Source organism: Sminthopsis crassicaudata, chromosome 1 (genome assembly GCF_048593235.1).
Source record: "Sminthopsis crassicaudata isolate SCR6 chromosome 1, ASM4859323v1, whole genome shotgun sequence".
Lineage (NCBI taxonomy): Eukaryota > Metazoa > Chordata > Mammalia > Dasyuromorphia > Dasyuridae > Sminthopsis > Sminthopsis crassicaudata.
The window spans coordinates 517,227,961-517,248,576 of record NC_133617.1 but is presented as its reverse complement, the minus strand read 5'-3'; the positions used below and the strand labels follow the sequence as shown (position 1 = coordinate 517,248,576).

General features: G+C 35.5%; 2 protein-coding genes across 5 annotated transcripts in view; one reads left to right on the top strand and one right to left on the bottom strand.

Annotated features, from left to right (window-relative positions):
* HABP4 (hyaluronan binding protein 4) overlaps positions 1-2,434 on the bottom strand; it is a 34,915-nt gene extending 32,481 nt beyond the window's left edge. For 2 of the 4 annotated variants that reach the window (XM_074281693.1, XM_074281694.1), the window contains exon 1: positions 1,969-2,434. In XM_074281693.1, coding sequence (XP_074137794.1) covers positions 1,969-2,434 — 466 coding nt within the window. Of the gene's footprint in view, positions 1-1,000; positions 1,330-1,968 lie in introns of those variants that run through there. The other 2 variants (XM_074281695.1, XM_074281696.1) reach the window with 1 other exon arrangement.
* On the top strand, positions 1,763-20,524 carry LOC141550721 (uncharacterized). The gene is made up of 5 exons (XM_074281671.1): positions 1,763-1,831; positions 1,938-2,116; positions 2,163-2,835; positions 18,655-18,698; positions 20,438-20,524. The coding sequence occupies exons 1-3, from the start codon at positions 1,763-1,765 to the stop codon at positions 2,833-2,835; spliced, it is 921 nt and encodes a 306-aa protein (XP_074137772.1). The 3' UTR covers positions 18,655-18,698; positions 20,438-20,524.
* The last annotated feature ends 92 nt before the right edge of the window (positions 20,525-20,616 follow it).

Below are 20,616 nucleotides of genomic sequence, written 5' to 3'. Positions count from 1 at the left end.
AGGAACCCATGTGCAAAATAGCATGGTAAATAAATATAGCTTTCAAATATTATCCCTAATTGGGAAGCTAAACATACTTAGTGACACATTTAAACAGTTTTGTAAAGTACAGTTACAGTTACTAAGAATATAACTCTAGATTAAATTTCAACAGGTAAAAGTACTTCATTATCTAGTGCCTTCAGACAAATTCTTGAAGCTTAAATTAGACCAAATGAGTCAGTGCTATGGTTGTATGATTCCCCAAATTGACCTAGCAAAGTAGACGGCATGCCTGCAAATGGACAAATTGAAAAATCTACTCCACTTCATCATTTTCATTTTCATATTAATCTTGAGGAAACTGCCATCTTAAATCCTCTAATTTTAAGCAGAAAGCAAACATAGTAGTGGCAGTTTTATGCAAAACTGACTAAATTGGATTGTGTAGAAAGCAAAAGTGATTGCTTGTCTTGTAGAATTAAAAATCATCAATCAATACAAATTATCAGTTAGAATTTAGAAATAATGAAATACACTTACTTTGTAGAAATATTGGAACACCAACCTGGAGACCGAATTTTCTACTTGCTACAAAGAAATGTGACATCTCTACCAACAACATTTGAATTATTTTTTTGAATATACTCTTGTTGAGTACCAAAACTCTATGATGTATCAGCAATAGACTGGCATAATCCCAAATTCAAAAGAAAAAATGCTATCAGTTACTTTTAAGTTTATTCAGTACCAGATAATAATTTTTAAAAACTTGCATAAGATTATTTAAAATACTGAATCCCCCCAGTGGCCACTTAGTACTCTAGTAAACTCCACACTGTGCCTCAGCTCCCATGCACAGCCCTAACAAGTCAGCTAAGCACTGGTTCTCAATCTCAGGCAGTTCGTTACCTAAAAATTGACCTAGGATATTTCCTTCCCCCCCCCCTTTTTTTTTTAAACCCATTAGTTAGTTGTTCTACACCATTCTGTTACTTCATTCTTAACAGGTTAATATTACCAGGTTGTTCCAGATTATCCAGGCTCTTACTTCTGCCCAGAGTCGTAAACGTCGTCTTCCTTGCTTTCCCCTCCCAGCATCCTCGACTGTACTTTTCTCTCTGCCTCTCAAGGATGAAATTATCTACTTCCTCCCCCGCATTTAAACCAAAAGCAAAGTATAATTTCCCCCCTTCAAAGTGTCCTTGGTAGAAAAGGGGTGGGAGGATTTCTTTGGGATCTCCCAAGCACATCTTGTGTCTCTTATTGCCACACGTCACCATATCCTTCAAATTCAGCTTCGATTTTTCCCCAGCTTTTCAGAGAGATAACAGGGAGAACAGAATGGGGGTGGGGGTGGGGAGGAAGGACTAAGATGACGTTCCTCTTTCCCATTTTTCTGAGTTTCCTCTTATCACCTTTCTGGAGTGTTCCCACCGCAGCCACATTACTTCCCTACTACGGTAGTTGGAAGGGAGCGGGGACAGGTGAGAAAGAATAGGACACTAAAGCGGGGAATAGCATAAATTACGGTACATAGATGTAATGGAATACCATTGTGCCGTAAGAAACTATAACGGGCCTGGGGGAGGGGGTGAGTTTCAGAGAAACCTTGGGAAGATTTGTTTGAACTGATGCACAGCTAGGTGAGCAGAACCAAATGAATGTATAAAGTAACCTCGACACTGTAAAGACAAACTGTGAAAGAGTTAAAAACTCTCATCAACGCAGGGCCCCACCGGGCCTCCAGAGGGCCGGGAAGGAGACGGGCTGCGGGTGCAGAATGAGACGTGCGTCTTTGGACACGGCCCATGCGGGAGGCTTGGCTAGGCTATGCATATCTGTTTACGAGGTTTTTTTGGCTTTGTTTTCCTCTTTCCACCAGGGAGGGGAGAGAAGAGGGAAGAGAGTGGGCAGATTTTTGTAAAAAAAAAAAAAAAAAAAAAAAGCTCCCTCAGCTAGCGCGAGAGGGAGGGGGTGTGGGCGTACCGGGCGGCTGCGGGCCTCCCCCAAAGCTGTCTGGCTGTGAGAAGGGGGAGGAGAAGATCTTGCGGTCTTTCTGGGACTCCCTTCGGCCGCCGCCGCCTCCGCTGCCGCCGCCGCCGCCGCCTCCGCCGCCGCCGATGCCGCCGCCGATGCCGCCGCTGCTGCCACTCAGTCTAAGGCCCGCAGCCCCGGCCGAGGCGGGTCTCCGGCCCCCGCCACCTCCGCCGCCGCCGCCGCCGCCACCGCCGCCGCCTCCTCCCGCAGCTCCCGCCGCCTCGTCGCGCTTCTTGCGCTGCTGCTGCTGCTGCCGCTGCCGCTGCCGCTCGGCCTCGCGCAGGATGTCGAACGGGTCCGACTCGTCGTCCAGCAGCTGGTGGAAGCGGTTGGCAACCGCGCAGCCGAAACTCTCCTGCATCACGGAGGTGGCGGCTGCGGCGGCGGCCACCGGACTGCCCAGAGCCCCCTTCATGGTCCGCTCCCTCCTTCCCTCGACTGCCGCCGCAGCCGATGCCAGTCTTTAACGGAGCCGGGAGCTCAACTCCATCCCGCAGCCGCCACCGCCGCCGCGATAGCCCTCAGCCCTCCGCGGTCCCCCAGCCCCACAGCCCACACCCCCCCCACAGCCAGCCGTCCCCGGATCCCCCACCAGCCGCCGTAGATGTCCCCCGGCTCGTGAGGCCCCGCCCATCAACCAATCAATGGGGTTTGGTCACGCCCAGGCCCTTCGTCACGGCCAATTGCAGGCCTTCTCCTGTCTCGTCACGCGAACTTTCTGCCCCGCCTCAGCCCATCTACCCAGTCGACCGAGAGGAGGTACTGACCATAGGGGCGGGGCTTGCTGGCAGTAAAATTGGAGAAGCGTGGACTTAGGTGGGTCAGACTATAGTTCCTTCCACAAATGCTGTCCAGTGTCGTTAGCAATGGGTGGACACTGCTGGCTTCCATAGCACCTCAATGGCTTTAATGAGTGTTTTGTTTTTTTAATGTTCCTAAAAGTTAAGCGCTATCAGAGGGGGGAAAGTATCGCCCTGAGATCTAAGTTTCACTGATGCAAGGATATCATATAGCACTTTGTAGTAACTGTCAGGTCTGATAGGTAGCAGAGTTAAGGGTCTTTCCAGGTCTCGGAAACCAATTTCTTCGGTGCTGGCCAGTCACTCTGTTTGTCCTTCCAAGGTAACCAATTCAGCCCATCTGACAGTTTTCTGTAGCAATTTATGTAGAAAATCGTAATCTCAATTTCTCCACAACAGCAAATGCATATAATCTGTGTGCATTCACAGCTGCATCCTATAGATGTCCCCTCAATTGTTTTCTTCTCTTTTACCCTAGGCTACACAGTCTGGCATCTATGGTCCTATTTCTGAATAGGATTATTAGAAAATTAATTATAATTATTAATTATTAAAATAATTATAATTAATAGAAAAATTAGTTCTGGAAGAAATCGCAAAACCGAGCCTGACTAAAATCATTACAGATTTATACCTACCTTGGCACAGCTGAACCTAGTACCACTACAGAGCAAACTTTTTTTTTAATCTCTTATTGAATAGAATTCATTACAATGGCTATTCCGAAATTCCCAGCTTTACCAAGACTACTCCAAAGAAAAGACCCTGTTTCTTTTACTAAGACTACAGGAGCCATCAACAAACATTTATTAAATACCAACTGTGTGCCAAAAAGAAAGCCAAATGCTTTCAATAATTACTCCCTTTAATTCCCCCGTAAAGCTTTCGCATTTTTCATTCGCCATTCAGTAGCAGGGTTGTTGAAGTGGCCCGTCTATGTGTCAAACCTAATCATTTTAACTACTCCCTCTTTATTCTTAGTTACAACCTCTCCCAGATCCAGTTTGACCTTTACTTCATCAATCAATCCCAATTTCCCTTAAGTATTTCAATCTCTCTCTATTGCCTCCTTTTTCCTGGTTCCTTTCTTATAATCAAGGATGAAAGGAAGGAAAGAAAGAAGGAAGCAAAGAAGGAATTTCCCTGTTATCTTTGAAATTGTCATCATACTTCTTCAGCCTTCACTGACAATAGGAAAAAAAAAAAAAAAACTAAACCTGTTGCCTCTACCTCCTACACAGTCATTTTTAACCCTTTAAATTTAGAATTGCTTTTTCCAAGATCATCAATGACCTCCTTATTGTACTTTCAGAACTTAGTCTATTTTAACATTTTTGAAGCATTTGAATTTTTATGAATTTTCTTATCAATTACATTAGCTATCATCAATATGCCAGGAAAAAAAAAATCAGAAGACAGGCTTAAGTACAGTGTGAAGCCTACCCTCCAAGAAACTAAGAGGGAATGGCTTCATTCACAATTCATCAAGCAATTTTATTTTATTTTTAGTGAACATATAATTTAATTCAAACATAAAATTTAGAAAGATCAGAAGTCTATTTTTTTTTCTATATGTTTGAACAAGAGACAAACTTTTGGGGGAATTGATTTTTTTGGTCCTTATTACTGTTATTATGTTTCTTTTTTTTTTTTTTTTTTTTTAATAAAGCCTTTTATTTTTAAAACATAATGCATGGACAATTTTTCAACATTGACCTTTGCAAAACCTTGCCCTCCAATTTTCCCTCCCTTCTCCCCACTCCCTCCTCTAGGTGGCAAGCAATCCATTATATGGTAAACATGGTAAAAATATATGTTAAATCCAATATATGCTTACATAGTTATACAATTATTTTGCTGCCAAGAAAAATCAGATCAAAAGAGGAAAAAAATGAGAAAGAAAATAAAATGAAAGCAAACAACAAAAAGAGGGAGAATGTTATGTTGTGATCCACACTGTAGATGTAGATGGTTTTCTTATCACAAAATCATTGGAACTTGTAATGTCAGGGTAGATCTCTGGAGGGTCTCAGGACTGGAGTTGGTGTTTAGGTAGAGAAGTGATGAAGGCAGGAGAGCCACCATGAGGCTGGTCAAAGATGGAGTGCTGAATCTACTCTGTGTCTGTTTCTGAGACTCCCAGTTCTCTCAGCCCTTAAATACCTCAGTAAGATTATATCACTGCAGCACACTGAGCATGTGCCAACTGTTAGGAGAGCCCTTATATCACCATATCACACTAAGTATGTGCTTAACTACAGTGATTACATCATTACATCACACTAAGTATGTGCTTAACTAGAGAATCATTATCTCTTCAATCATACAGTGTAGGTGCTTAACTTATAAGCATCCTGCTGTCAGTATTTTAAGTATACCTTTTCAGAGTTCCAGCCTTCTACAGGAACTGGTTTGAATCATTTCATTGTTGGAAAGAGCCACATCCATCAGAATTGATCTTCATATAGTATTGTTGTTGAAGTATACAACGATCTCCTGGTCCTGCTCATTTCACTCAGCATCAGTTCATGTAAGTCTCTCCAGGCCTTTCTGAAATCATCCTGCTGGTCGTTTCTTACAGAACAATAATATTCTGTAACATTCATATATCATAATTTATTCAGCCATTCTCCAACTGATGGGCTTCCACTCAGTTCCAGTTTCTTGCCACTATAAAAATGGCTGCCACAAACATTTTTGTATATGTGGGTCCCTTTCTCTCCTTTAAGATCTCTTTGGGATATAGGCTGGATCAAAGGATATATACATTTTGATAACCCTTTGGGCATAGTTCCAAATTGCTCTCCAAAATGATTGAATCAATTCACAACTCCACCAACAATGTCCAACATTAGTTATATTTTCCTGTCATCATAACCAATCTGAGAACTGTGTAGCAGTACATCAGAGTTGTCTTAATTTACATTACTGATCAATAGTGATTTGGAACACCTTTTAATATGACTAGAAATGGTTTCAATTTCTTCATCTGAAAATTGTCTGTTCATATCTTTTGACCATTTATCAATTGGAAAGTGGCTTGAATGCTTAAAAATTTGAATCAATTCTCTATTTTAGAAATGAGGCTTTTGCCAGAATCATTGAATAAAAAAAGGTTTTCCCAGTTTGTTGTTTCCCTTCTAATCTTTTCTGCATTAGTTTTGTTTGTACAAAAACTTTTTAACTTAATATAATCAAAATTATCTATTTTGTGTTCAAGAACTCCTATTCTTCATTGGCCATAAATTCATTCCTTCTCCACAGATCTGAGAAGTAAAATAACCTTTGTTTTTCTAATTTTTTATAACTTCACTCTTTATTTCCCATTTCAATCTTATCTTGGTATGTGGGTCAATGCCTAGTTTCTTCCATACTAGTTTCCAATTTTCCCAGAAGTTTTTCTCAAATAGTTTTTATCCCAAAAGCTGAGGTCTTTGGGTTTGTCAAACACTTGATTGCTATAGTTACTGACTATTTTGTCCTGTGAACCTCTATTCCACTGATTGACTACTCTATTTCTTAGTACCAAATGGTTTTGATGACCATTGTTTTATATATTGTTTTAGGTCTGGCATAACTAGGCCAACTTGCTTTGCTTTTTTTTTTTTTTTTTTTTCCATTCCCTCAGCAAGCCATTTTATACATTATATTAAACAAGGAAAACATGTGGCTGCTCATTACAATGCAGCTGGCTATACCCAATGAATCAAAATAGTATATACTTAAGGAAAGTATATCAATAGCTTCAGGAGATAGATAAGATATGTGCCATTGATAGTATAGTCAGTTCTACTAAATCAAAGGGGAACTATTTGTCAAGTTAGATAAAAGAGAGGAGTATAATCCAAAATCTTTTTATACCAATTTGAAAAGGAAAGAAAAGACTAAATGAAACCAGCTGCTGGTGATGATCTTGTAGTCTGTGCAGGAGTCACATACAGAAAGATAGTTAATAAAGAACAAAATGTAATTAGTTATATTTTCCCAGAAATTCACTGTCAACACTTCTGACTATTGGTCTTGGTAATTATTTTCTTCCTGGTTATCAATTAAGCTATACAAGTTTCCTATTATGTATCTGATTGTTCTTCAGTCTCCTTTGATTTCTATGAGAATATACATGTACTCACATTCATATACTTATTTTATGAAAACATACGCAATACATACTTCAAAAGTCCAGCTATATCCTGAATATGGCAGAATCTTACTACAATATTCATAATTTACTTTTTTTCCCTGAGGCAAATGGGGTCAAGTGACTTGTCCAGGGTCTCACAGCTAGGAAGTATTAAGTGTCTGAGACCACATTTGAACTCAAATCCTTCTGATTTCAGGGCAGGTGTGCTATCCACTGTGTCACTTAGCTCCACTCCAACCACTTCTTTATGCTGTCTCAAGTTTTGTTATAATTTTTACCTACTATATCACACTATTCTTATCATTTTGACTTTGTATTCCACTAAAGTATGCTGATTTTTTTTCAGACAATATAGTTGTGTAGGAAGACTTGCACTATCTTATACTTATGAAGAAGGATTTTTTTAAAAGTATGACAATTTACATATAGCCTCATAAAATTGAACTTCACAATTTTTATCCTCATGTTTAAAATCTTTGTGATGCTTAATTCATTCAAAATGTTAATTATTCCTCCTAGGTTTGTGTCATTTACATATTTCATAAACATGCCATATATCTCCTTACTCAAGTCAATGATAAAAAACTAAGTACACAGAGCTGATCCTTGAGGTACTATATACTAGGTACTTTCCAAGCTAACATAAGAATATTAATAATTATTCTTTGGGTAGGGGCATTCAATTGATTTGATTTGATTTGATTTTTTATTATAGCTTTTTATTGACAAAACATATGCATGGGTAATTTTTCAACATTGACCCTTGCAAAAACTTCTGTTCCAACTTTTCCTCTCCTTTTCCATATTAGTCATTTTATACAAGAAGATTTGAATAAAAGAGAAAGTAAAAAATAACATACTTTAGTCTATATTCAGACAGTATCAGTTCTTTCTCTGGAGACAGTATGTTCATCATTTATCCTTTGGAATTGTCTTGAATCACTGTATTTCTAGGAATAACTAAGTCATTCACAATTCTTCATCATACAGTATTGCTGTTCCTGGGTACAATATTCTCCTAGTTCCTCTCATTTCACTTTGTATTAGTTCCTGTAAATCTTTCCAGGTTTTTCTGAAATCATCCTGCTGGCCATTTCTCATAACACAATAATATTCCATCATAATCATATACCTTAGCTTATTTAGTTATTCACCAATTTCCAATTCTTAGTCACCACAAAAAAGAGCTATCATATATATATTTTACAAATAAATTCTTTCCCTTTTTTTTTTTAATGTCTTTGGGATATAGATATACTAGTAATAATACTAAATCAAAGAGTAGGCACAGTTTTGGAATCTTTTGGTCATAGTTCCAAATTGCTCTCCAGAAAGATTGAATAAGTTCACAAACCCAACAACAGTGCATTAGTGTCCCAGTTTTCCCACATCTCCTTCATTTTCCTTTTTTGTCATATTAACCAATTGGATAGGTGTTAGAGTTGTTTTTTTTTCATTTCTCTAATCATTAGTGATTTAGAGCATTTTTTCTTATGACTATAGATAGCTTTGATTTCTTTGTTCTTTAATCATTTATCAACTGGTAAGTGACTTGTATTTCTATCATTTTGATTAAATTCTACATATATTTGAAAATTGAGAACTTTATCAGAAATAGTTATTGCAAAAATTTTCCCCCAGTTTTCTGATTTCCTTTTAATTTTGGTTGCATTGGTTTTAAAATTGTATATAATCAAAATGATATATTTTATATTCTGTGATGCTCTCTATATTTTCTTTGGTTATAAATTCTTCCTTTATCCATTGATCTGACAAATTATTTTTGGCTCTCCTAACTTGCTTATGGTATCACTCTTTACATGTAAATTATGTACCCATTTGGACCTTACCTTGATATATAGTGTTGATATATAGATGTTGATCTATACTTAGTATTTGCTATAGTGGTTTCCTGTTTTCTTAGCAGTTTTTGTCAAATGGTGAGTTTTTGTTCTAAAAGTTTGGATCTTTTGATTTGTCATGTGCTAAATTAATATGGTCATTTACTACTGTCTCTTGATATGCCTAATCTATTCCACTGATTTACTACTCTCTTTCTTAGCCAGTAACAGATTGTTTTGAGGATTGCTATTTGCTGTTTGGTTCAACTTCCAATCAGCTGCCAAAGTGAACCTCTGTCAGAGGTCTAACCAAGTCATCCTACTATTCAATAAATTCCAATGGTAGCTAATTTCTTCTAGGATCAAATATAAACATTCTACAATTAAATTCCTTTATAACTTGCCTCCCTCATCTTTCCAGTCTTCTGTTATCTTGCCACTCATCTACTCTGTGATTCAGTAACACTATCCTTCTAACACCTCTAACAAAATATTCCATCTTTTATTCTGTACATTTAATTGGCTCTCTTTCAGGAAGACAATGCTTTCCCTTTACACCTCTGCCTTTGCATTCTATGGTTTCTTTAAGTATCAACTAAAATCTCACCTGCTATAGGAATCTTTTCCTGATTTCCCTTAATTTTACTACCCTCCTGGAACTGATTTTTCAATTTATCCTGCATGTATCTTGTTCAGAGTAGTTTGCACATTGTTTCTCCCTTTATACTGGGAGACTGGGAGAATAGAGACTAATTTTTTTCCTGGCCTTTATTTGTCTCTTCAGTACTTAGTATAGTGCCTGGTACATAATAGACACTTAATAAATGTTTATTGGCTTATTGATTGAACTAAGAAAGCATCAAAGAACCTGATGTAATGTGTCAGGATATATTATTTTCTATGATTGAGCTGTGCCAGAACAAATTGTAGAAGGACATGTATTAGTCTTCCACAGCAATGACAAGCAGCATCATTCAAGCTTTTTAGAACTAAGAAACTTGAAGACACTACTTCTGAACCCTTTGGAATTTGCTGACCCCCAAAATCTATGATGGATGTCAGAGTAAATTCTGATTTCCTCTCCTTCACTGGGTCACTTTTTCCCCAAGGTTCCCACTATTTCTATCTCAGGAACTGCTGGAACTCTGTCTTCCAAGAAATCAGCCGGAGTCAGGATCACCAAACGTCTTTATTCTTGGTTTCTTGAGGTCACCATCAGGGGATTAGATCTAGTAATCTCCACCGCCACGATAGAGAATGCTTCAATTTCCTCCTCCTACTCCCCCCACACATGTCACTTCTCCCTCTTTGTCCCACCAATCAAGTCAGCACAGAACAGCTGGGGAGGGTCAAACAAGTTAATCTCTATTAACCGTCCAATTGACAATTAGTCTCACATGCTCCATTATCCAAGCTCATTTGCTCAGTTCTAGCCCTTTACAAGGAACCAGTTATTTCTTGTTTGTGATAACAAAATTTTTATTCATTTTTTCTTCTACTGTAATGTTCAGGCTAGCTTTCTTGGAGGTCCTTTGGACAGGCTTTGGTCTCAGCAGGATAGTCATCATGAGCATAGTCAGGAATAGAGTCTAAACTCTTTATTCTTGAGTCTCGAGTCAAGCTAGAGCACACTCACTCTCACACTCTCCTTCATGCAGTTTCTCCTCCACAGTTGTCTGACTGACTCACACTTGATCTTAGTGGAGGAGTGCAGGAGGCAGAGGCAGGAGAGCCACCAGGAGGATGGTCAAAGATAGAATGTATCATTTCCAGTCCTTCTTAGCCCTTAAATACCTTGGTATGATTACATCATTACAGCACATTATTAATGTGTGAACTAGAGAACCATTACATCACCATGCTAAGTACTAAGTATATATATAAAATCCATCGTGTCATCAATTCCATTGAGTTAACACCTTGTAAGTAAACTTATTTCAAGTATACTTCTCCAAAGTTCCCCAATATCTGCTGTCCTCTACATTCCACTTTTGGAAGAATGAAATTACAAAAAGTCCAGAAATTATTATATATCATTGACTTAGAAAATGCTCTGTTTTCCTAGTAATCAAAGAGAAAAAATTAAAACAACTTTGAGGCATTACTTCATATCTATTAAATTTGAAAAAAATATTGAAAAGCAATGAAATAATATAAGTGAGGTTGTGGAGAAACTGATAGATTCATTCATTGCCAAAGAAAAATGATGTCCAAAAAATTTCCATAAATTTGCAAGCGAGCAGTATATAATAAATTACAAAAAAGTAATTATAGCTTTTCACCCCACAAGTTCATTATTGGGAATTTATCTTTTATAATGCCAACTGCCAGTAGCCCATAGTCTAGCCCTTTTAAGAATTAACCTTTTTTTTTTCTTAAAATGCTTTATTTATAAAATCCTATTCAGCAAGAAGGATTAGACTTTTGGAACCCTAAACTCATTTTAGTTATCATTGTACTCTGCTCCATTTAGTAAAAGTGCTAGGGATGTGCCAAGTCCTGTGTGGTTATTATAGTCCTTCTTCATCTCTGGATGGCCTAACAATTTCTTCTGTCTGGGAAATGTGGTTAATATGAATTTACCCAATCAGAACCATCTTTGAGCAGTCATCCTACCAGAAACCTTGCCTTTTTCCTGAATCACTGATATTTGAGTGAAACCTAGTCATGTGACTTTGGCATAATGGGGTTGATCCCCACAGGAACAAACAGAATGTGCTAAAATGTATTTAGTATTTTAGTCTTTAAATAGGAATAATGAAACAATAACCAGCACATGGTAAAGTATCAACAGCATTAGTTTTGGATGCATAGCTTCTTCTAGATCTAGATAAATCTTCCCCTCCCTTGACAGTACATAGGTTGCTGCAACCTCCGAGGAATTCTACTAAAGCTATTACTTCATTAATTTAGTTCAGTAGAGCCACTGTATCTAAAAATGGGTAAAATAATATAGACAATATAACATGGTTTCCAGCTGATGTTTGGTTCATTCTCCATAGTTAAGGTCATCCATTAGCTGAAGACTGAGGAATTCTTGTATCCTGTCCTTAAAGCACAAGACTTGAGAGCTGGCATAAATGGGAAATGCTAACATTCAATGTTTTTCTGTTGGATATACTGTTGCTGGCAAAGAATTCTGTTTTTCACCACAGGTAGATCATTTGTAAAATTAAGAATGTAAGCAAAGGAAGCACAAGTATGAAACAAATATTTCTGCCCCACTTCTTATCTTGCTTTCTTTTTCTCTTTTGGTCTCTTTAGCACAACTTTCTTTCTTTTTTTTCAAAGTCAAAATAAAAGAATATTTAATGAAATTACAAAATTCAGTTATTCCAATACCAAAATTACACCAAATTTCACTCTAACTTTCACTTAATTATATTATCTGGTTGAGTAAATATTGCATTTAAAATATACTCAAACTCACTACTAAATTTATGTATGTTTGTTTGTTTGTTTGTTTGTTTTTTGCTGAGGCAATGGGCGTTAAGTGATTTGCCCGGGGTCATACAGCTAGGAAGTGTTAAAGTGTCTGAGATTAAATTTGAATTCAGGTCCTCCTGACTTCAGGGCTGGTGCTCTATCCATTGTGCCAACTAGTTGCCCCATTTATTTATGTTTTAAATAAGTCTTAGAAAGCTAAATGAAATAAAAGAATATATTTTTATTATGAATACACTAAAAAACTACTTTGGTAATAATCAAATTTCCTTACATATAACTGATTCATAACAAAGCACTTCTAAAAAATATAATACAAACATAATTTTCTGAAGAAATCCCTCTCCATTCCCAAAAAGATGCATATAAATTAAATTTAAATGAAAACATGTTTTAAATTAGGATTCACAATTTAAAATAATCCTATGATAAACCCTTCCATAATGTGAAAAATCCTTAATGAAATCCAGTTTTACTCTATTTGGTCTGCCTAACAATTTTCTTTTTTTTTTTTTTTTTAATTTTAATTTTATTTTATAATTATAACATTTTTTTGACAATACATATGCATGGGTAATTTTTTACAACATTATCCCTTGCACTTACTTCTATTCAGATTTTTTCCCTTCCTCCCCCAACCCCCTCCCCAGATGGCAAGCAGTCTTATATATATTAAATATATTACAGTATATTCTAGATACAATATATGTGTGTAGAACCGAATTTTTTGTTGCACAGGAAGAATTGGATTCAGAAGGTAAAAATAACAGTTTACATTCATTTCCCAGTGTTCCTTTTCTGGATGTAGCTGGTTCTGTCCATCATTAATCAATTGGAATTGGATTAGCTCTTCTCTATGTTGAAGAAATCCACTTCCATCAGCATACATCCTCGTACAGTATCATTGTTGAAGTATATAATGATCTTCTGGTTCTGCTCGTTTCACTCAGCATCAGTTGATGTTAAGTCTCTCCAAGCCTCTCTGTATTTCTCCTGTTGGTCATTTCTTATAGAACAATAATATTCCATAACATTCATATACCATAGTTTACCCAACCATTCTCCAACTGATGGACATCCATTCATCTTCCAGCTTCTAGCCACTATGAAAAGGGCTGCCACAAACATTTTGGCACCAACAGGTCCCTTTCCCTTCTTTAGTAGTTCCTTGGGGTATAAGCCCAGTAGTAGTATGGCTGGGTCAAAGGGTATGCACATTTTGATAACTTTTTGGGCATAATTCCAGATTGCTCTCCAGAATGGTTGGATTCTTTCACAACTCCACCAACAATGCATCAGTGTCCCAGTTTTCCCACAGCTCCTCCAACATTCATCGTTATTTGTTCCTGTCATCTTAGCCAATCTGACAGGTGTGTAATGATACCTCAGACTTGTCTTAATTTGCATTTCTCTGATCAATAGTGATTTGGAACTAACAATTTTCTTTAAGAAGCACATGATTTGGTTCTTAAATGAGAATAACAAAGGGAGTAATAACTAAATAACTAAATTTACTGAAGACTCAAAAGAAGGGGCATGTGTATGTATGTATGTGTGTATGTATATATATTCTATTGGTTTACCATTTTAATGTTCCAAATAGTTGCTAAATTTGAGAAATAATCAAAATACAAATGATATGAAAATAATTGCTACCTAAATTTATCTTAGAATATAAATAAAAAGTAAATTACAAATAAACTGGTCTGTGTCTTCTTTATTACCTGCCATGCTTATAATTGAGATATAGAGACAGGAAAAGATAATGATAAATGTTGGAGAGGATGTGAGAAAACTGGGACACTATTACATAGTTAGTGGAGTTGTAATCTTATCCAGTCATTCTGGAGAGCAATTTGGAACTATACTAAAGGGCTTATTAAACTGTGCATATCCTTTGATCCAGCAATGTCTCTATTAGGCCTGCATCCCAAAGATGGAAGAGGGAAACTACGTGGATGCCCATCAATTGGAGAATGGCTGAATAAATTGTGGTATATCAATATTATGGAATATTATTGTTCTGTAAGAAATGACCAACAGGATAATTTCAGAGAGGCCTGGAGACACTTACATGAACTTATGCTGAGTGAAATGAGCAGGACCAGGAGATCGTTGTATACTTCAACAACAATACTATATGATGATCAATTTTGATGGATGTGGCCATTTTCAACAATGAGATAAACTAAATCAGTTCTAATAGAGCAGTAATGAACTGAACCAGCTACACCCAGCAAAAGAACTCTGGGAGATGACTATGAACCACTACATAGAATTCCCAATCCCTCTATTTTTGTCCACTTGCATTTTGGATTTCCTTCATAGGCTAATTGTACACTATTTCAAAGTCCGATTCTTTTTGTACAACAAAACAACTGTTTGGACATGTATACATATATTTTATTTAATTTATATTTTAACCTATTTAACATGTATTGGTCAACCTGCCAATCTGGGGGGGGGGAAGAGGGGAAAAATTAGAACAAAAAGTTTGGCAATTGTCAATGTTGTACAATTACCCATGCATATATCTGGTAAATAAAAACTATTAATAAAAAAGTAAAATGAAATAAAATATTTCAACATGCATTCATTTAATTATTTAAAAAAAAAAAAAGGAAAAGGACACATGTGCAAACATGTTCATAGCAGCCCTTTTTGTAGTAGCAAGGAACTGGAAACTGAGTGGATGCCCATCATTTGTAATGAATGAATAAGTTATAGTATATAAATGTTATAAAATAGTATTGTTCTTTAAGAAATGAGCAGCAGGATGATTTCAGAAAGACTTGGAGAGACTTACATGAACTGATACTAAGATGTTGCGGCTGTCTTGAGACCTCAAAGTATATGAGCCCTTTTATCTCAGAGGCAAGATGAATGAGGCAGGAGACTCATAGAGTGTGAAAAGAGATCCAGCTTATTATGCCATACAGCCTTGTTGATACACATTTTTGCAAGTGTGATTAGCATATGAACAGTAGGCAATCTCCAATCGCCATTCAGAGAAACAGCTCATGGCTTTGCCTATGGATGATATCTGCCAATGGGAAGAGAGTAAATCTAGCCAATCTAACAACCCACTCACAAGTGAGAGACCTTGTTGAAGCATCCCTGCTTATGAGCAACTTTACTGTGACCCTCAACTGATACCTTTTCCAAGTTATGCATCACTACTCCTAGCTCAACAAGGGTGTTTCATTAATGTGGCAGAAAATTTATTGTGCACCAAAAGTCAAGGTGGCTCTGCACTTCCTTCTGGCAAGGTCCCATACCCTAGTACTAAGTGAAGAGAGTAGAACCAAAAGAACATTGAATACAGCATCAATAAGATTATGTGATCATCAATTCTGAAGAACTTGGCTCTTTTCAACAATGAGATGATTCAGGCCAATTCCAATAAATTTGTAATGGAAAACACCATCTGCATCCAGAAGGAGGAAGGACTGAATATGGATCATCACAAAGCATTTTCACCTTTTTTTTGTTGTTGTTGTTTGCTTGTTTTTTGTTTTTTTCTAATTTTTTCCCTTTTTGATCTGATTTTTCTTGTGCAGCATGATAATTGTGGAAATATATTTAAAAGAATTGCACATATTTAACAAATATTGGATTACTTGCTGTCTAGGGGAGGGAGTGGGGGGTAAGGAAGGGAGGGAAAAAATTGAAATACAAGGTTTTGTATATATTTTGAAAATAAAAAGCTATTTTTAAAAATTGAGATTTAGAAAATCAGTCACTTGGTAACTGTAATTTCCTTTGAATTCCATAGTCACTCATACAATTAAAAAGGAGACTTTTAATGATATTCTGCAAAGAAAATAAAAGTATTGTTTTTCATAGCTCATGGAACAACTATGGGCATGTTGATCACATACTTCTATGGAAAAGAAACTTAAATACATTAATTCAAGGAGCCACATTTTATTCTCTGGGACATTAAAATGTTTATATATAAAATATTTCTTCCTTCACAGGAAAATGATTTTGAGTTTCTAATCAGATACTTTCTTCAGAAAATTAGAAATTTGAAAAGTAAAAATACACTTTAGCTACAACAAGCTTTAAGATAGCTTCACAGGTTTTTTTTTTAAAAGCTTTTTATTTTCAAAACATATGTACAGATAATTTTTCAAAATTTACCCTTGCATAGCCTTGTGTTTCACATTTTCCCTTCCTTCCCTCCATACCCTATATGTTATACATGCTTAAATATATGTTAAATCTAATATGTGTAAATATATTTATACAATTCTCTTGTTGCACAAGAAAAATCATATCAAAAAGGAAAGAAAATAAGAAAACAAAATGCAAGTGAACAACATCAAAAAGAGTGAAAATACTATGTTGCCATTCATATTCAGTTCCCACAATCCTTTATCTGGGTGTAGATGGCTCTATTCAACACAAGATCATTTGAACTGATGTCAATCATCTCATTTTTGGAAAGAGTCATGTTCATCAGAATTGATCATTGTATAATATTGATGTTGCCATGTACAATGATTTCCTGGTTCTGCTCTTTTCAATTAGCATCAGTTCATGTAATTCTCTCCAGGCCTCTCTAAAATCATCCTCCTGATTGTTTCTTATAGAATAATAATATTCCATAATGTTCATATTCCATAACTTATTCAGCTATTGCCCAATTGATGGGCATCTACTGAGTTTCCAGTTTCTTGCCACTAAGAAAAGGGCTGCCACAAACATTTTTACACATGTGGATCCCTTATCCTCCTTTAATATATCTTTGGGATCAAGCCCAGTAGAAACATTGCTGGATCAAAGGGTATGTACAGTTTGATAACTTTTTGATCATAGTTCCAAATTGCTCTCCAGAATGGCTGGATCCATTCACAGTTCTACCAACAATGTAGTAGTCTCCCACTTTTCCCACATCCCTTTCAACATTCATCCCTATCTTTTCCTGTCAACTTAGCCAATCTCAGAGGTGTGTAGTGGTGTCTCAGAGTTGTCTTAATTTGTATTTCTCTGATCAATAGTGATTTAGAGCATCTTTTCATGTGATTAGAAATGGCTTTAATTTCTTCATCTGAAAATTGTTCACATCCTTTGACCATTTATCAATTGGTGAATGGCTTGAATTCTTATAAAATTAAGTCAATTTTCTATATATTTTGGAAATGAGGCCTTTATCAGAACTCTCAAATGTAAAAAATGTTTTCCCAATTTATTGCTTCCTTTCTAATCTCATCTGTATTTGTTTTTTTTGTACAAAACCTTTTTAACTTAATATAATCAAAATTATCTGTTTGCTATTCAATTGAGTTCTAGTTCTTTTTTGCAAACTCATTTCTTCCTTCTCCATAGATCTATCCTATGTTTTTCTAATTTGCTTATAATATTACTCTATGTTTAAATCATGAACTCATTTCAACCCTATCTTGATATATGGTATTAAGTTTGGGTCAATGCCTAGTTTCTTCCATACTAGTTTCCAATTTTCCCAGAAGTATTTGTCAAATAGTGATTTTTTATCTCAAAAGCTGAAGTCTTTGGGTTGTCAAACACTCAGTTGCTATAGTTATTGACTATTTTGGCCTGTGATCCTAGTGTTTTCCACTGATTGGCTACTCTATTTCTTAGCCAGTACCAAATGGTTTTGATGACCATTGCTTTATAATATAGTTTTAGGTCTGGCACAGTGAAAAAATTGGCATTTTCCCCCATTAATTCTCTTTAAATTCTTGACCTGTTGTTTTTCCAGATGAATTTTGTTATTATTTTTTCTAGGTCTGTAAAATAATTTTTTGGGAGTTTGGTATGGCATTAAATAAGTAGATTAATTTAAATAGTATTGTCATTTTTATTATATTTGCTCGGCCTATCCATGAGCACCTGATATTTTTCCAACTGATTGCAACTTCAGAGTTTTGCAAAGCTGAGAAATAATTTTCCCCTTTTTTCCTTTTCCTTTTAGATTTTTCTTCTTTTGGAGTTTGAAAGCATTCAGATTCAACTCAAGTACTTTAACACTCAGTTGCTATAGTTATTGACTATTTTGGCCTGTGATCCTAGTGTTTTCCACTGATTGGCTACTCTATTTCTTAGCCAGTACCAAATGGTTTTGATGACCATTGCTTTATAATATAGTTTTAGGTCTGCCACAGTGAAAAAATTGGCATTTTCCCCCATTAATTCTCTTTAAATTCTTGACCTGTTGTTTTTCCAGATGAATTTTGTTATTATTTTTCCTAGGTCTGTAAAATAATTTTTTGGGAGTTTGGTATGGCATTAAATAAGTAGATTAATTTAAATAGTATTGTCATTTTTATTATATTTGCTCGGCCTATCCATGAGCACCTGATATTTTTCCAACTGATTGCAATTTCAGAGTTTTGCAAAGCTGAGAAATAATTTTCCCCTTTTTTCCTTTTCCTTTTAGATTTTTCTTCTTTTGGAGTTTGAAAGCATTCAGATTCAACTCAAGTACTTTCTTTTCTCTTTGTCTATTTATGATTACAATGATAAGTGCAGGTTCACTAGTTAAACTATGAGTTCTAAAAGAAGATATAACACATGCCATTAACCTCTTGACAGAAAAGTGATGAATTTAAAATATAGAAAAATACATACACCTGCAGATATGTTTAATATGGTGATTTATTTTGCTGAACTATATTGTTATGTACTTAAGGATTAACTTTTCAGATTTCTTACTGTTGTTCAGTTGTGGTGGGAGGGGGTAGTGGTAAGGACACATTAATTTAAATTTATATTAATTGGAAAATAAAAATAAACTACTTTAAAAAAATAATGAATATGAAAAATTCAGAGAAGAATGGGAAAATTTATAAGAAATAAAGAAAATAATCAGAACTAGGAAGATAATATGCACAATGACAATAATGATGTAAACAGAAAGAAAAAAGAGTGGAACTGAATTCTCTATAATTATAATCAACCTTGGCCCTGGAAAAGGTTGAGAAAATATATCTCCTCTTCTTTGTAGAAATTGGGAAATATGGATATGAAATATTACACATACTGTCAGACAAGTTTGATATATGTCTTATTTGTGAGTTTTACTCCTCTTTTAAAAAATAAACTTTGTTACCAGAGATAATTCACTGGGTAGGATAAAGGAGAAGATTATACTCAAGTATTGTCTATAGTGAAAGAGATATGTAAACAAAGGGTATCAGTAAAATTAAAGCAAAAATGATTAAAAACAGAAAATAAGTCATAACCAAAACTTGCCCCTGTACAATGGGAAAAGCTAAACTAATAGAAAATAGTACTTCTAATGATCATATAAGGAATGGAGAAAAGATTTCAGATTAAAATTGAGAGCAAATGAAAAGTTATTGCATATTCCTCATGAAAATTAATTTAAATATAAATATCAAGGTTTATTACTTGTGCAACAATTGTTTCAAAAGTCTCTCATACACCAGCTATAAAAATGTTTTTGGCCCCTTTAAGATTTGAGACATTAAAGTTGAAATTTTAATTACCTTTCTTTGAGGTGTTTATAACTAAAGAATCAGGGAGACAGTCTGAGTGAGGAAGATAATTTTGATACATAAGCATCTATGAGGAGTTTGTGAAGGAACGAGAAAGAAGGCAAGAAGAAGCTTTACTTTTTAGAACTGTCTAAATTGTTTTATGAAAAAATGTTATACGGAAAACTTTTTGAAGATTGAATCTAAAAGAAGAAATCTTAAGGGGTGAAATTCTATCATATTTGGATAGAGGCAGAATTCAGAGAAAAAAGGTGATATTTGCTTATTATTTATTTTATCACTAGTACAAATTCATAAGTTCAATATTTATTTACTCCTATGAGGTAAATGGATTTAAGATATTGTGTTTTAAGTAATTGCTACCGGGAAAGGGAATTTCTCCAATTAGTTAAAAATATTTTTTAATGAATCATGGTGGATATTGAGTTAAATGAGTAATGTATAGAAGCTGCCATTTTATTAATTGCTAAGAAAATATCCAGCATACTTCTGTATTACCCTAGATCTCAGTGAAATAAGATTAAATATGAAAATGAGTCAAGTAGTTCATTGAAGGATGACTTACAAGTGAAGCGAGTGATTTTATGTATTTTGTTACATATGAGGGATATTTATCTAAATCCTGATACATTTGTATTAATGTTCAATATTAATTTAGGATAAATTACTGAAAAATTATTATTAGCTGCTTTGTTTTTCCAGATGGAGAAAGAGAGGGAAGAAGAGAGAGAGAGCTTCAGAAAATATGTGAATGGAATTTTTAGAATGCCCCAGTTGGGATTATTGGGGCCTGTATGGTGAATAAACTTTTCATATTGGTAAAGATTCTAATTAAATTCTATTTTTGAGAGTCTTGAGACCATATAAGTGACTGTATGAGT